General features: G+C 38.9%; 4 protein-coding genes across 6 annotated transcripts in view; 1 reads left to right on the top strand and 3 right to left on the bottom strand.

The window, feature by feature from the left end:
• LOC116170338 (cytochrome P450 4c3-like) overlaps positions 1–16,458 on the top strand; it is a 44,268-nt gene that overhangs the window by 7,641 nt on the left and 20,169 nt on the right. The gene's annotated exons all lie outside the window — the stretch shown is intronic.
• LOC116170341 (thrombospondin-3a-like) lies at positions 4,975–10,245 on the bottom strand. Its single transcript, XM_031486660.1, has 5 exons — positions 9,510–10,245; positions 6,125–6,547; positions 5,772–5,872; positions 5,502–5,720; positions 4,975–5,458 (listed from the first exon to the last, which is right to left on the bottom strand). Exons 1-5 carry the CDS (start codon positions 9,721–9,723, stop codon positions 5,063–5,065), a joined length of 1,353 nt encoding a protein of 450 aa, XP_031342520.1. The 5' UTR covers positions 9,724–10,245; the 3' UTR covers positions 4,975–5,062.
• LOC116170342 lies at positions 13,037–14,886 on the bottom strand. Of its 3 annotated transcripts, XM_031486664.1 has the most exons (4): positions 14,628–14,879; positions 14,377–14,578; positions 14,055–14,325; positions 13,037–14,000 (listed from the first exon to the last, which is right to left on the bottom strand). In XM_031486664.1, the coding sequence occupies exons 2-4, from the start codon at positions 14,537–14,539 to the stop codon at positions 13,514–13,516; spliced, it is 921 nt and encodes a 306-aa protein (XP_031342524.1). In that variant the 5' UTR covers positions 14,540–14,578; positions 14,628–14,879; the 3' UTR covers positions 13,037–13,513. The 3 variants fall into 3 exon arrangements, with proteins under 3 accessions (XP_031342524.1, XP_031342522.1, XP_031342523.1); XM_031486662.1 differs by having other exon boundaries at positions 14,055–14,578; positions 14,628–14,885; XM_031486663.1 differs by having other exon boundaries at positions 14,055–14,886.
• Positions 13,081–13,467, bottom strand: LOC116170775. Its single transcript, XM_031487277.1, has one exon. It carries the CDS (start codon positions 13,465–13,467, stop codon positions 13,081–13,083), a length of 387 nt encoding a protein of 128 aa, XP_031343137.1.

Raw genomic sequence — 16,458 nt, 5'->3', positions numbered from 1 at the left:
GACGAAGATATAGCCACCGTCATCGCGGGGGATCTCAACGCGAAAGATCCCTCCAACGGCGTGGTATTCAACAGATACGCGAACGATCACCCGATCGTTGTAGCAGGACTCGACGACCGACACACTACAGTCCGGAAGGAATGGGTCGCCGTCGTGAAAGATGTGTCGCTGCAGTATGGTCTCACGAAGATTCCAGAGCTGGACTCGGACTATAATTCCGTTTTCCTGGAACTGGGCGCTATTGGTCCGAACCCGGCAAACACGGGATGAGGCGTACATCTTGGCCCGCCTTCCGAAGTCGTCTTGTGGAATCGACGACGGACGACCCACCGGTAATCGAAGAGGTGAATCTCGAAACGGCGGCCGACGTGTTTGGAAAAATCGCGCAGGCTACCCTACGAGATGCCACGAAGTAGTTTTGAGAGCTCAAAGACGATTACCGCCATCCGGGTTGGATTCGGGACTAGGGAATGCAATCCCGCAGCAAAATCTCAATCCCGGTATTTGCGGGATTGTTAGATGTTAATCCCGCGGGATCCCGGTATTTACGGGATCCCGCAAAACTTTAAATAAATTGGCAAATAAGCAATTCTGTGCGGTTAACTTCTGTATTAAAATAAATCGCTAATTATCACAATATTTAACAAAAAAGTACTTTCAGCCTAACTTAGAGCTCAAAAAAACCTCACCTGTAAAGCACAAAAAAAAGTGCCTCAAAAATCATAGTACATTTTAACGAAAAAAGTTTAACAATTATTTAAAAAATAACTTCTCCGATATGCGTTTCATTAACAAAGTAAACAGAGTCGTCCCCTTGGTCGACAAATTCCTCAGTCCCGCAAATCCCGCGGGATCCCGCTCCATTTATATGCGGGATTAATCCCGCAAAAATGCTGCGGGATCCCGGTATTTCGGGATCCCGCGATCCCGGTATTGCATTCCCTATTCGGGACCTAATCCGGGAGAAGAACGGATCCAGAGCGCTCGTCCAGTGTCCGTAGAATCCGTTAGACTGAGCCAAGTTCCGAAGACTTCAAGGAGAGGTCAAGACGAAAACGGCCTGAGATCCTTGAGCTCCCTCTGGAAGATCCCAAAGGTGCCAGGCGCCAGGATCGGACAACATCGCGAACAGAGCGCTCAAAGAGCTCCCCCAACATGCGGTAAGAGTTCTAGCTTCCATTCTGAATGCGAACGACGGCACTTTCCATCTCGGTGGAAACGTGCCGACCTAATTTTGTTAGAGAAACCGGGCCAGTCCACGACGTTCCCCCAGAACTTTCGCCCGATCAGCCTGCTGTCGACGATCGCCAAAGTAGCAGAAGCGGTGATCCTGAGGAGGCTGCACGACCGAAAGTAGTATGTTAGCACAGTTTGTAGTTGTTCAAAACTATACGTACCTTAATAATAAAATGCAATTTGCACTTTGAAAATTACTAAATCGATAATTAGAGAATGAAGCCGAAAAGAAATCACCATGACCAAATTACACTCTAAATTAAAAACAAAGGTAACATCGGGAAAACATTTGAACAGTTCTATTACGTGAGCCAATAGACATTTCTTTGTTTAAATAAACTACCTCACAATCTCACAAATTTACTAACATTAAATGGTCGGGCAGGTACTACATGTCAAATAAGTTTTGTTATTTCATGCAAACGGGGTTGAATTAGTTTTCCCTTCTGAACCTAAAATTTAGAGTTTCTACGTAAAACTACAACTTCATTAATTAAATTGACTATTATTTTTCCGACGGCTAGCTCAACATATCACAAATTTTACTTCTTTTGCAAACCTCTCCTGCAATCTGAAACGTAACTACCAAGATTACTTGACTTCTATGGCGTGTCCATGAAAAAACAACACCGAATGGCCATTCAACTGTATATTGCAAATCAATTCGAAACTATAAATTATGTATGCACTTTCGTTTGTACATGTTTTTTTTTACAAATAGGAATATGTTGCTAGGATCTTTTAACTTAATCTAAATTGAAGTGACCTTATGAATTAGAAATAATTAAATATTATACAGGGTGGCCACTATGTATGGAGTATAGTATACAGGGTGGTGACTTGCGTAACGCATCATAGGGATTTCAATGTAAAATTCATAACATGCGATCAATGGCTCCCCAAATTATTTTAGAGCAAAAATGTATTAAGGTTTTTTGTAGAAAAATTTTTTTTACGCCAATCAACCGTATTAGTTTCCAATTTTTTGCATAATAAAGACGGAAAATTGGAAAAATAAATCCCGCATCTTTTTCAATAATCTGTGATGCCATGTAATTTTATAATACAAAAACTACGCCAATATCTGTCTTGCCATGGAATGTCTGCTATAAAACAAATCAAATTCTATCAAAAAGTATTATAGAACAGCGAATTCAACATAAAGAAAGACTACAGTACTAAAAACGGTTTCCATAACAATTTAAGTAAGTATTTAAGTATCTTTTTGTTTTAAAAAATTCCATGGCATCCCAGATTATTGAAAAAGATGGGGGTTTTATTTTTCCAATTTTCCGTCTTTATATGAAAAAAATTGAAAACTAATACGGTTGATTGGCGTAAAAAAATATTTTCTACAAAAAACTTTAATAGATTTTTGCTCTAAAATAATTTGGGGAGCCAATAATCGCATGTCATGAATTTTACATTGAAATCCCTATGATGCGTTACGCAAGTCACCACCCTGTATATCTCGGTAAATTAATCTTCAAGATTTTTCTTGGTTCAGAACGAACTAAATATCTCGAAAACTGTATAGTAATTAAGGCCTCGGACGGACGCAGAAAGCGGCCATAATAGCGCCAAAAAAGGGTCACATTCAAAAAACTGCAAATTTCATCAACTTGTTTGAAATTTGTTTTAAGTTTTGCTTCATTTTTTTGAATCACTTTAATCTTTTTTTAATATTATCCTTGGTGCGTTATAGGTATTTTTAAAAGAATTTAATGTTAATTAAATTCCTTTTTCAAAAATACACTGAACAAATTCCAAAATTTTTGAACCTTTTTTTGCTAAATCTTTTTTAATATCTTTCAATGAACATTTTTTTGCATCTCGTTTAACTAAGACAGTATAAGGTCATAGCATATTAAATACTCTTTTCAAAAATGTAACACTAAAAAATTGTATAAATTTGTTTTGAATTTTTTTTGAATCATTTGCACATTTTTTTAAATTTTGCTGATCATTTTTTAATATTTTTGAATCCTTTTTGAATACCTATTATCCCTGGTGTTTTATATTTTAGAGAATTTCATATTTTTTCCGATTAAACTATACAGGGTGTTCCATGTTGGATCTGACATTTTTACCTGCCCCCTTATGTGTAAACCGGTATTGTTAAAAAATCATGATAATGAAACGTTTGTAATAATTTAGAAAATATAGGGCCCTGACATATTAAATTCTCTTTTCAAAAATATAATACTACAAAAATTCAAAAATTGGTTTGAAATTTGTTGTATTTTGCATCATTTGAACTTTTTTTAATTTTACTAAATCTCTTTCCTATTTGGATATTTTAGGGTTCAATTTGTACATGGGAGATGTTCAAATTGAAAGGTTTTTTGAAATGTTTCGAATCGATCTACAATACAACAAATCACGAATAAAGGAGGATATGGACGGCTAGTCATTTCAAAGATTTCTGTAACAATGCATCAAAAATCACAGAAGACGTACAATTTTCAGAACTGGTCTTGGGAAAGGTATTAACTGCGATATCGGTGTCAATGACAAAGTATACAAGAACATTGAGGCGTTAAACAAAAATCAGCAAGAATTAATTCGGAATTCAGGTAGACTAATCAAAATAATGCTGTCTACTGTATCAACATTTAAAGAAACAGACGATCGAATTGAGAAGCAATTAGTGCCGCTCAACAACAAATTAAACGAAGCGAGAAAATTCTGGTAATATTAGGCTCAGATTTCGGGGTTAATTTCATAAACGATGTATTTACTCTTGTAGCAAACAGTTTTTTTGTAAATTAGTTGAATTTAAATGTAGCAGGAGAGATTTTGAATACGCTAGATTTGTTTACACATAATTTAATAACAAAATCAGTTACTCATATTTTACCTTGACCACGGCAGAGTTCATTCAGTTTCACTTCGTAATTTAAAACACGACGTAAAAATGTCTTTCCAGCGTGATATTTCTGACGTATTCTTTCTCGATCGCACAATAATAATTTTTATTTATGAATTTCGTAGCTACACGCATTTTTAATTTTCGTTTACACGTTAAAATGTTCCCTTTGTAATTTTTTGACTTTTTGGAAACCTCGCGTATAGGTTTCTTTGTAACACACTTCTAATTTCTAAAATTTTGTCCTCAATTTCCACTAACGCGCCATGTTTCGTTATTCCTTGTTTAAGTAATCATTTTCTGGTATTAACCCCAAAGAAATCTTTCTTTGACTCGGTCATCATTGGCAACCAGACCGCAAAATATTAATCCCGAAAATTCCGCTTACTGCTGGTAGCTGCGGTGGGATGTCTAAATTTTCATTGGTTAGTGTCTTTCTTACTACCAATCTCAGATGGTTCTAAAGGTCGTTAGTCATTCCCATCTTTCGCAAAATAAGCTGAATTAAAGGTTTTCACTGTACGAGTTTATCACACGCTTACTAAGAAATGTAACCTTATATCCCTATTAAAACGGATGTAAACTGAAATATCCAACGCACATGGGAAAAAACCCTCAATATTTCATCTTCCAGGTGGCATCTATAAATGGAAGTTGCTTATTTGCCTATTCTTTACTGTAAACCGCATATTTAATAAAGAGAACTGTATTTTTATTATAAGTGTTGTAAATGGGAAATCGAGCCATCTATTCAACTCTATGAACACCATCATCACTTTTAAATTGAAGAATCTCGGAAATGTCGCGCATATTTTACGATCGGTATGTAACTTCTATTAGCAAAGTTAACATAAGGCAAACGTAGAGTATACAGTACACAAGTTTATTAGATAAGTACATTTACATAGTTGCACTAAGTTGTAATTGTTAAGAGTAAGAGAAAATTTAAACTATAGCTTATGAGAGCTTTTTAAGATTGGAATCGAATGTTCCACCTTTATTACGTAACATACTGTGTCGTGCATGTGCTCTTTTGCTTCTCCATTGTCTTTCCTCAATCTTTACGTTAGCTTGCTTTGAATAAACGCGAGTATTTACCTTTTTGCATCTCGGATCTCGACAGTTCAAGGTAAAATCAGGCCAACCGTCTAAGTCCTGATCCGGCCCGCAGACGACGCCATCACCGGCAAACCCAATCTTGCATTTACAACCGTACCGTCCGTACATGATTTGGTAGCACTCGGCGTGTTGGTGACAACGACTTCCATCGGGGCAAAGACCCAGTTCAGTATGGCAGCCCATAGATTGGTTCCCCATGTATCCCGGGTCGCACCCTTCGCATCTGTAAGAGCCCTGTACGAAAGATTAGAAAGGTCCCAATTTGTGTTTCTAATACCTCTAAGTTTCGGCAATACGAGTGAGGAACGCAGTTTGCGATTCCCTCGGCGCATTCGTCAATGTCGTGACAGTCTTGTCGTCTGAACCGAGCTTCCTCGAGACCAATACCTGAAAATCCGGAGCTTCCGGTGTACCCTGGCGGACAAGGTCCGCAACGATAGCCCGGATTTAAGTTTGTGCATTCGACATCTGGATGACAAGGTTCTTCCAGATCGCACTGAAAGCATTGACGTTAAAATTGGGATCTTCCCCGCGGGGTTAAGCTGACCTCGTCTATATCCCGACACGCTGTTCCATTGCCGGTAAATCCAGGCGGGCAGCCTTCACATCGGTAAAAGGGATGAGCGTTTATTGGAATGCACTGTACACCTAAAATGAGCCCAGTCCAATTAATGCATCTTTTGGCTGAGCGAGAAATGCAACTGACTTCATTAAAACTAGGTAGATAATGTGTTAGATTTTATTCGCTATTAAATAATAATACAAACGATTAGTGAAAGCGAAAGGCTTTCTCGAAAGTTATCTTTGGTATGAGTCGCCGGTTATTTTCTGTTAATTTTGCCCTATGAATAATTGTGAAATAAATTAGTCTTCATTGAACAGCTGAACGACATCACTTACCTGGATGACAGGGGCTGTATTCGCATCCGCTACGTTTAGCACAATGCTCTCCGTCCCCCTCGTATCCTGCTGGACACGGACCGCATTCGTAACCGTGATCGGTATCCCTGCACTGGACGTCGTGGAAACAGGGATAATCTCGGCATGTACGAACGGCCGTGCATTCGTATCCGTTTCCGACAAATCCGTAGGGACACGGTCCGCATCTGGGACCGTTAGGTGTGTCTTGGCATTGCACGCGAGCGAAACATTGCGGGGGGTGCGTGCCGCATGTCGGTTGAGTGGTTATAGAAGCGGAATTGCAAATATTGCAGTTTTCTAGTAAGACTCTGAGTCGGTCAATAACCTGGTGTTGGTTACGGACATCTACTGTTAGTGTATTCACGGCTTTTATAAGTGCATTGAGAGCTTCTAAAATAGCACCTGTAACAATTAAGTGTAGGTAGTTAATATTAGCGGATACAAGAAAAAAAACATCATGTGGCAACATCGCGCAGCATCATCGAAACACGCAAGCCGCGCGAGCGCCACCTGAACCCGCACACAACAACCCCCCACGCCTACGCCGCGACGGAGGATTTTTCGTGGGAATTTTCCCTGGAGATTCATCGTAGCCGACACCTCGCAGTCGATTTCCTACCACACCACTGTCTACTGGTAGATGAACCAAAAACTCATCGACAGCCAAACGAGCTTCGCCCCGAAAAGAAGAGCAGCCAACTTCGTGGAGGTGCGTACATCGAGCGTGGGTCGATTGAGGCTCGTATCACCGTACCACGCACCCGCGATGAACATCCTGCCGGAAGACCTGGATGCGCTCCTGGACGAAGATATAGCCACCGTCATCGCGGGGGATCTCAACGCGAAAGATCCCTCCAACGGCGTGGTATTCAACAGATACGCGAACGATCACCCGATCGTTGTAGCAGGACTCGACGACCGACACACTACAGTCCGGAAGGAATGGGTCGCCGTCGTGAAAGATGTGTCGCTGCAGTATGGTCTCACGAAGATTCCAGAGCTGGACTCGGACTATAATTCCGTTTTCCTGGAACTGGGCGCTATTGGTCCGAACCCGGCAAACACGGGATGAGGCGTACATCTTGGCCCGCCTTCCGAAGTCGTCTTGTGGAATCGACGACGGACGACCCACCGGTAATCGAAGAGGTGAATCTCGAAACGGCGGCCGACGTGTTTGGAAAAATCGCGCAGGCTACCCTACGAGATGCCACGAAGTAGTTTTGAGAGCTCAAAGACGATTACCGCCATCCGGGTTGGATTCGGGACTAGGGAATGCAATCCCGCAGCAAAATCTCAATCCCGGTATTTGCGGGATTGTTAGATGTTAATCCCGCGGGATCCCGGTATTTACGGGATCCCGCAAAACTTTAAATAAATTGGCAAATAAGCAATTCTGTGCGGTTAACTTCTGTATTAAAATAAATCGCTAATTATCACAATATTTAACAAAAAAGTACTTTCAGCCTAACTTAGAGCTCAAAAAAACCTCACCTGTAAAGCACAAAAAAAAGTGCCTCAAAAATCATAGTACATTTTAACGAAAAAAGTTTAACAATTATTTAAAAAATAACTTCTCCGATATGCGTTTCATTAACAAAGTAAACAGAGTCGTCCCCTTGGTCGACAAATTCCTCAGTCCCGCAAATCCCGCGGGATCCCGCTCCATTTATATGCGGGATTAATCCCGCAAAAATGCTGCGGGATCCCGGTATTTCGGGATCCCGCGATCCCGGTATTGCATTCCCTATTCGGGACCTAATCCGGGAGAAGAACGGATCCAGAGCGCTCGTCCAGTGTCCGTAGAATCCGTTAGACTGAGCCAAGTTCCGAAGACTTCAAGGAGAGGTCAAGACGAAAACGGCCTGAGATCCTTGAGCTCCCTCTGGAAGATCCCAAAGGTGCCAGGCGCCAGGATCGGACAACATCGCGAACAGAGCGCTCAAAGAGCTCCCCCAACATGCGGTAAGAGTTCTAGCTTCCATTCTGAATGCGAACGACGGCACTTTCCATCTCGGTGGAAACGTGCCGACCTAATTTTGTTAGAGAAACCGGGCCAGTCCACGACGTTCCCCCAGAACTTTCGCCCGATCAGCCTGCTGTCGACGATCGCCAAAGTAGCAGAAGCGGTGATCCTGAGGAGGCTGCACGACCAAACGGAGGAAAGACGCGTCATTCAGGACGAGCAATTCGGATTCCGGAAGGGCCACTCGACGGTCCACCAAGTGCTGAGGACGGTAGAACACGCGACGGAAGGCTTCAACCGCAACAAGTGCACGGGATCAATTTTCTTGGACTTCCCAAAGGCGTTCGAAGGGGTTTGGCACAACAGGCTGCTGTGGATGATGCTGGAATCCGCTCTCCACCTAGCCACAGTTCAGATTTTCGTATCATAGGTCGCGTGAACGCAAAGCAACGGCCGGAGTATCCATGCTCTCTCCGCTTCTGTTATCTCTATACGTTCGGGTCATGCCAAAGACACGCTAACGACGTCGCCGTCCAGGCAAGGTCGTGGCAACCAGGGGCCATTTTTAGGAGACTCCAGACGGCACTGGGCAGCCTAGAAGAATGGTACACCAGATGGAAGATCGCAGTCAACGCCGAAAGGGGGCACGAACCCGCGGGAAACATGACCATTTTCGGAAATGCCATTCCGTGGAGGACCGAAGCAAAATACCTTGGCGTCGTGCTGAACCGACGACGTTTGACGTGGAAGCCGACGTCAGATATTGCACCAAAAGACAAAATCTCTTCTAAAAGGCGCCTAATTGTATGCATCCAAAATAACTTCTTGAAACAAATACAGATTTTTTATTTTTGGCTTTCAATTGAACTGCGCCACACGGGCCGGCTTCATATTAATTAATTTGAATATTGTTTCTTTGGCTTCCGTATTGTTATTTTCCTTCACGTGGAATGTATTCAACTGAAGAAAAAATTGATATAGTGCCGGTGGCAGTTTAAGGAGCGTAAGAGATTTATTTTCCTGGAAGTCAAGGCAACAATTTTCAAACTAATTAATATGACAGCCTGATGTTTATTTGTTTTAAGAAGATTTTGTCTTTTAAAAGTAGACATAGGGAAAAACAATACACATAATTCCCTATGTCTACTTCTTAATAAAAAAAACTAGTTATAGAAGACGGATGATAAATCGAACATCAACACCAAAATAACATCAAATAGTCATGAATTAAGATTTCCATAAATGAGATGAATCATTTCCAGAATCGCTATCAGAAATTACTCTAAACCATCTTCGGTTCAATCCTAAAATTACAGCAGCAATGGTCATTTATTTTTCAGACATTTGATGGTCCAAGGTACTAGGCAAAACCACTACTAAAATATAAAGTGTTATACTTACTTTCGCTTAATTCCGTAGCGCTAGGAATGTCACCTCGATTAGGATAATACGAGGATTGCATAGCTTGCACATTTGGATCGTGATCTAAACTTTTGCTAGTGTCAATAAAGTCGACAAAATTCTTGGTGATTGACGCTTCCGATGGAAATGAAGAGGCGGGGCAATTGTTTCTTTGTATCACTTTTCTAAAGTTTTCTTCACTATCTACCTCCATATCGTATTTTCTTTCTCGGAACTACAAAAGTTAAATACATTTTAAAACTGGACAGTTTAACGTATACAGCTGCCGCCCGAGGAAATTTCAACCCTTCTACCCGTTACGACGCCTGACCTAACCCATTTTAATTTTGCGACTGTTACATGACATTTAGGGCCGGCTTTTATTTTCTCTTGGGCGATAGTTAACTTACTATGTAAATACATTCGAAAAAAAATCAGATAAGTTTAACTGAGGCGGGAAAAGCGGGCTCTTAGAGGAGTTAAATTGGACCCCACACTCGATTATTTCTTATCAAATCGCACTACGTAACAATTACCCTTATAAATTGTTATTAAATCTGTACGAACATCCACCCCTATCCAATAAGCGCTTCACTCTCCTTTCATTTCTTTGCTCTTACATTTTAATTATCCTTACGTCTGATTTATTTGATTAAATTACACGAAAGCTTTCATTTTCAGGAGGACGTGAAAATGAACTGCATAGTTTATTGGGTGAGCATTATGGAAACAGTAATTTGTGCTGATGATAAATTTAAGTTAACTTAATAACAAAATGATTCTTTTTTCTGATTACATTGATGTATCACAACCTATACTTTTTTATATGATTATATATTATATTAGATATTTTTCAAAATTTTGAAATGACACGCTTCTACCGCTAGCGATTTTTATCGATTGATGCAATAAACAAAACAAAATCTCCCTAAATCCTACCTACCATTTAAAAACCGTAAAAAATAAGGTTTTTATTTTTGGTTCATGGCTAAAATTTAAAAAAATATAGGTTGTAAATGTAATCAAAAAAAAAGAACGAAAAACAAATCCTATTAAGATATACAGGCTGTTGCATTCAAAAAATGCCAACTTTGGGACAAATCTCAGAAACTGTGTCCCAAAAATTTGCTGTGGCTAACACAGATACCACCCGCACACCTGTACATGTGCGATTCTGCCTTTTTTGGATTTGGATCCAGTCGGTTCAGCCGTTTAGCCGGAAACGAGGCCGGAAATGAGAATTTGACACACTTGCGCATGCGGGATTCTGTCCAAAAGATTTTCAGTTCTTCCTTTTATGTTTATGAATAGGTGTACGGCAGACATATCAAACTCATTTATCATCAAGGGCCATTATAAAGTTTCCACTTATAGCTGCGGACATCATAAAAAGTCCACATAAAAAAATTTTGATTTTTTATTATTAACAAAAAAGTATACAAAATAATACAAAAAACGAAAAAATGCAAATATGTAATCATAAAATCATTAATACGCACTCAAGAAAATGTACCGTGTGTCCTATGTTGGTTAAGACTGCAGTATATTTCAGCTGCTTTTAAAGATAAGAGACTTGTGGTTTTCGCGACCCTGTGCCACTTTTTTGTGAAACAATACCACAAACAGAATCGATCCAACTACGTTTGTTTCTGAGGTCTGAGATATAGGGTGAATATGAAAAATTGGACTTTTTGTGATGTTGTCATATCTGGCTACCCATGTAAGATAAAAAAAAGTAAAAACTGCCTATCTTAGGTATTTTTACGTAGAAACCAGTGACGTAGTAAAAAAAATTTTGACAACAGTTTCTGAGATTTGACCCAAATGTGATATTTTTTAAATGCAACACCTTGTATTGTATGTTTACATCAATTTTGTTGCATTCTTTTTCGAGATTACATTAATGTATCATTCTATATTTATTTACCATTTTTCAAAATTTTGAAATGTCGTGTACCGTCAGCCATTTTTGTTGATTGGCATCGACTGCTGTACTTACAATAGAGACAATAAACAAAACAAAATCTCCATTTATTTATTTATTATTTCCTACTATTTAAAGAAGTAAAAAATAAGGTTTTTATGGTTTCAACGCTAAAATTAAAAAAAAAATAAGTTGTGATACATCAATGTAATCAGGAAAAGGAATGATAAGAAATTGACGTTAAGATATACATAGTGTTGCCTTTACTCAATACCAACTTTGGGTCAAATCTCAGAAACTTTTCGTTTTCACCTTGTATCTCAGAATCTAACGCAGCTAGATTGGCTTTGTTTGTGGTATTATGCGTTTCACAAAACCGCAAATCTATCTTTAAAAACAGCTGAGATACACTGCAGTCTCAACCAAAATAGGACACACGGTAGGTACAATAAAATTTTATAATTTACAAAAATCGTGATGGGCCGCAGGTTTCAGAACGGGGGGCCGCATGTGGCCCGCAGCCCGCGTATTTGAAATGCCTGGTGTAACAAATTTGGTTCCAATCGGTTCAGGCGTTTCGCCGGAAATGAGCGTACAGACGGACATAATCAAGATTTTGTTTGAATCGGATTCCTGGTGCTTCAAAACGTGTATTTTCGTCAAAAGTGGGGTATCATTTTTTACCCCAATGCCCTTACACGTGCGAGTGGTAAAAACAGCAATCAGTTTGGTCAGTATTACGATTTACGAAAGTTACGTAAGTAACAAACTAATTAATTGTTTAGGTATCCACCTGACGTGCCGACACGACACCCCTTCACTACCGAGGAAAATTAGTCTTAGTACTCCTAGATCAGTTTGCCATTTTTGCATACGGATTTTGTTACCTCTTTCATATGTGGCCTCAGCTCACCTTTTCTTTTCTACAGTCACCCATTGTTCTATAGTCAAGGAAAATGCGTCTCCGTGAATAGGTATACTAGAGTCTAGACCGATTAATTGGCGTTGATTGACGGATTTCAATCGATGCTGATTATAGCAACAACATCTATTTTAGGTGTTGTTTCATGTTTGAGTTGTTGATTATAGTGAATCTGAATATTGTGTGCGCGGAACGGAAAGGGAAAGATGCGTACCTATATACGAAAATGTACGGAGGGAAACGATATTGCGAATTGTAGTACCGCCTCCTCAGTACTCTAAATCTACACCCCGCAGGCCCCTGAGAAACTAAGCGACGGGTATAGAAGCCTCTTAATGTCCCATTAAGTTTTCTCGTCTTGCAGGGTTTCATGAACCAATATTAGGCATAGGTTTCATCTATACTTCGTTCACCCAACAGAAATAGTTAAGCCACTCCTACAAAATTTGGGCCAATGTAAGCAGCAACCAGTTTTACAACCACAAAATTATAAAAAGCGGAAAATTTGAAAAATCAAATTGAAATGTCACTTGCTCAAGACTAATTATGGCGCTATCTCTCTAAACATAACTCGTGGCAAAAATAGTAAAACCTGCAAACTGTTAAATACATGTAAATATGCAACATAAAAACACTGTTTATATTGAGAAAAGTACAAAAAAGTATTATTACAGCAGCACTTGAATATAAACAAAGGTACATAACAATTTAAATCCTGTATCGCTTCACTCGGATTCGGACTCCGTTGATGTCGAGTCATCTCCCACATGAATTACTAATGGCTCCACTACGATGTCCATTAAAATGTCAATTTGCCACATTTTTTTCTCTTCACTTTGAGCATGGCGAATTGCGTTCTTCCAATTTTCAGCAGTAACATGTTCCACTGCTTGTTGAAATAGTGGATGAAGGTCTTTCATTTTAAATGTGGTGTTGTTTCTGGCCACTTCACCTTTTATTTGCGCCCATATCAGTTCAATTGGATTCAATTCGCAGTGATATGGAGGCAATCGCAGCACGGTACGATTGTGTTCCTTTGCAATTTCATCAACTACATATTTTGGTGTAACAGCTGCCCGTTTCACAAGCTGCAGAAGTTCAGCTCTTACCATATCTTCTTCGTAAGGTATCGATTTGCTTGTTAACCAAGTTTGTATATCAGCTTTTTTCGTACTGGTGTTTGGTATTTTTTTCACTTTTCCTGCTATGATATGAAGCGTTGTCCATTATAATCACAGATTGTTCATCAAGATGTGTAACGATTTCCATAAACCACTTTTCAAAAACTTCACTGGTCATTTCTTCGTGATAATCCCCTGTTTTCTTCGATTCAAAACACAGCAAACCTTCCTCGACGAAGCCATCCTCGGACCCTATATGGAGAACAATAAGGCGATTTCCTTTGCCCGATGGATCTTTCAATCCAGTTGATAGCCCGTTGATAAATGCCTGTCTTGGAGTGAGAATTGTGGTGTCCTTCCATACTTTGCTTACAGTATGCCCAGCATTCACCCAAGTTTCATCTAGGAAATACAACTTCCTACCTTCTTCACGATATTTTCTAATTTCACGCAAGAACCGACGCCTCCAAGTAATTATTTCGTCCTTTTCCCTAAGAACACTATTGCGTGACCTCTTTTCGAATCTACAATGACAAGTACATAATATACATACACGTAAAGAAAAAAGGTTTACTGACCGAAAACCTATTTCTTTTATTAATTTCCATAAAGTAGTTCGTTTCAAATTGGGTAAGTCTTCGTCTTCGTGTAACACTGCCAAAACTTTACTCAGGGTAGGTGGTTCATTTCTTTCAAAGAAAGAATGAAGCAAACGTCGAAGAATACTTTTAGTTCCGGAATCAATATTGTCCAAAATTGCTCGTGGTCGATAATATTTTTTAGGTGAATGAAGTTCGTGTACCTCTGTATACTCCCGAAGAATCTTGTAGACACTCGGAATGCTTACACCTAAATTACACAATAATAAGTAAAAATGAATGTGCCTAAGATGAAAATTACCTGCTGCTTTAGCCGTAAACTCAACTTTATCCGTTTTAGATACCTCCGGGTTGTCTTCCGAATATGCCTTGAAGATATTTAAAATGCCAGTTTTGTCTTCAACTGAAAAGTGCTTGGCAGAACGTTTTTTCGGTGGAGAGAAAGCAGCACCGGCGACATTCATGTTTGCGTACAACTTTTCTTGATCGCGAATAATATAACCCTAAAAACAGGCATGTAAAAATCGTGTATAAAATTTTATAATTACTCACCTGACTATCTTTAGAATACACCGACGAGTCTTTATAAAGACTATTTTGTGTGAATAAAGGAGATTAATGGCAAATTGACGCAAGTAAAGATGTAAAAACGTAAAAACCGGCAGAAACGCAATAGGCAAGATGACAGATGACAGATTACTCAATTCGGCCAATTCGCTTTACAAGTGTGATTGTGGCTTCAAAAATTACACCAATAACAATGTCGTATTCAAATGTGGCGGTAATTGTTGAGGAGGGGCTTAACTATTTCTGTTGGGTGAACGAAATATAGTCTAAGCGAGGTGCGTTATTTTCTTCGGCATGGAATTTCGTACACGTACGTAAACAACTTTATTTCATATTTTATATTTAAATTTAGTATTGCATGTCGTAGGTTAAATTAATTTGATTTGCATTTTATAAGTAGTTATTCAAATTCATTTACATACGACATGCGTAACCAAATTTAAATATGAAGTATAAGCATAAAATATAAAATAACGCTTTTTGCATACGTGTACGGAATTACTGCTTTCGTGTTTCGCGAAAACATGTCGAAGAAAGCAATGAAAAGGATGCTCCATTACCTCCACGCATTTGGGATTGTATATCAAACAGCTGAGTTATTTCCGTATTGGTGCTGTGTTGAAGTATGATTTTATTTACACTAAAGATAAGTAATATTTATTTTTTAAGAATTAGGAGTTAATTGGTAAAGGAGGGTTGTATAAAGCTACAAGCAGGTATTTATAAGGGTCATAAGTAACGAGAAATGTTGAAAATCATCAATCAATAAGTTCGCAAGTACGGCGCAAGCGATAAATAAAAAGATATAAGGTCGATCTTAACATCCCCGTAGGTTACAAGTTACATAAATCCACAAAAGTTGAACCTTTGGGAAAAGAAAACATATAAGCTCTCTGAATTTCACGGGTGTTTATCTGTGTCTAACCTAACTTTTGGATAATTCATCACGATTGAAGGGGTATTCAGACAATTTGTTGAAAACTACTTCCAAAGTACGGGATACGGTGTCAGGTGTTGAAAAATTGATGTGTATTTTGAGACGTCAATTTTTCTCCAACATACATGCTGGACAACAATAAGTGCAACCTGTAACGGTAGCTTTTAATTTTTTTTAAAATTTCGTTGTGAATTTTAAGGAATTTTAAGCGTAGAGTAACTTAAACATTGTGGATCATCGAAAGGTACGAAGAGGTACGAAAATTATTTTCCAGATGGATAGTGGTTTTGTTAGAATTTGTCAACAGTCAACTGCAGTGCAAGGGATGTGCATTTATTACTGCGCTGTTCAATTTCTATGAGGCTTTGTTTCTAAATTGGTTTCGAAAATCTCTCAAGCCCTTGATGTTATATTTCGTCTTCTTAAAAGTCCTACTTAGTTACACCTGCAAATGCAGCAAGAGATAATTCGTTGGGTCATAAGAAGTAGAAATAGAGCTGGGCCGTAATGTGGTCTTCGGAGTCAACAGAAATACATTTTGTCTTCTCCTGCGTGTAGAGGCTTAGTTACATTTTCATGGCTCGAAAACTTCATTTGCATAAAATAAAATTGACCCCCTTCACGTATGTGAATTTAGTTGAATGAATATATAAATAGAAACAAATGTGGTCAAGTTCATTTCTTTCTTTCAAAGTTTTTTGATCTAAAATATCGGTTTGACTTATAAAAAGAAATACCAAAAAAATGCAATACCTGTCCCCTGATCACGCGTCATTGCTAAATTTAATCCTTATCTAAAATTCATTTACCATATAATAAATTGTTCTCCTGTTCTAAGTATACACACCCCTCCGAATACTAAACAAAATTTTAATCCAA

This window comes from Photinus pyralis, unplaced genomic scaffold (genome assembly GCF_008802855.1).
Source record: "Photinus pyralis isolate 1611_PpyrPB1 unplaced genomic scaffold, Ppyr1.3 Ppyr1.4_LG5, whole genome shotgun sequence".
Taxonomy (NCBI): Eukaryota; Metazoa; Arthropoda; class Insecta; order Coleoptera; family Lampyridae; genus Photinus; species Photinus pyralis.
The sequence above is the reverse complement of the archived record's forward strand: the minus strand, read 5'-3'. Positions and strand labels throughout refer to the sequence as shown.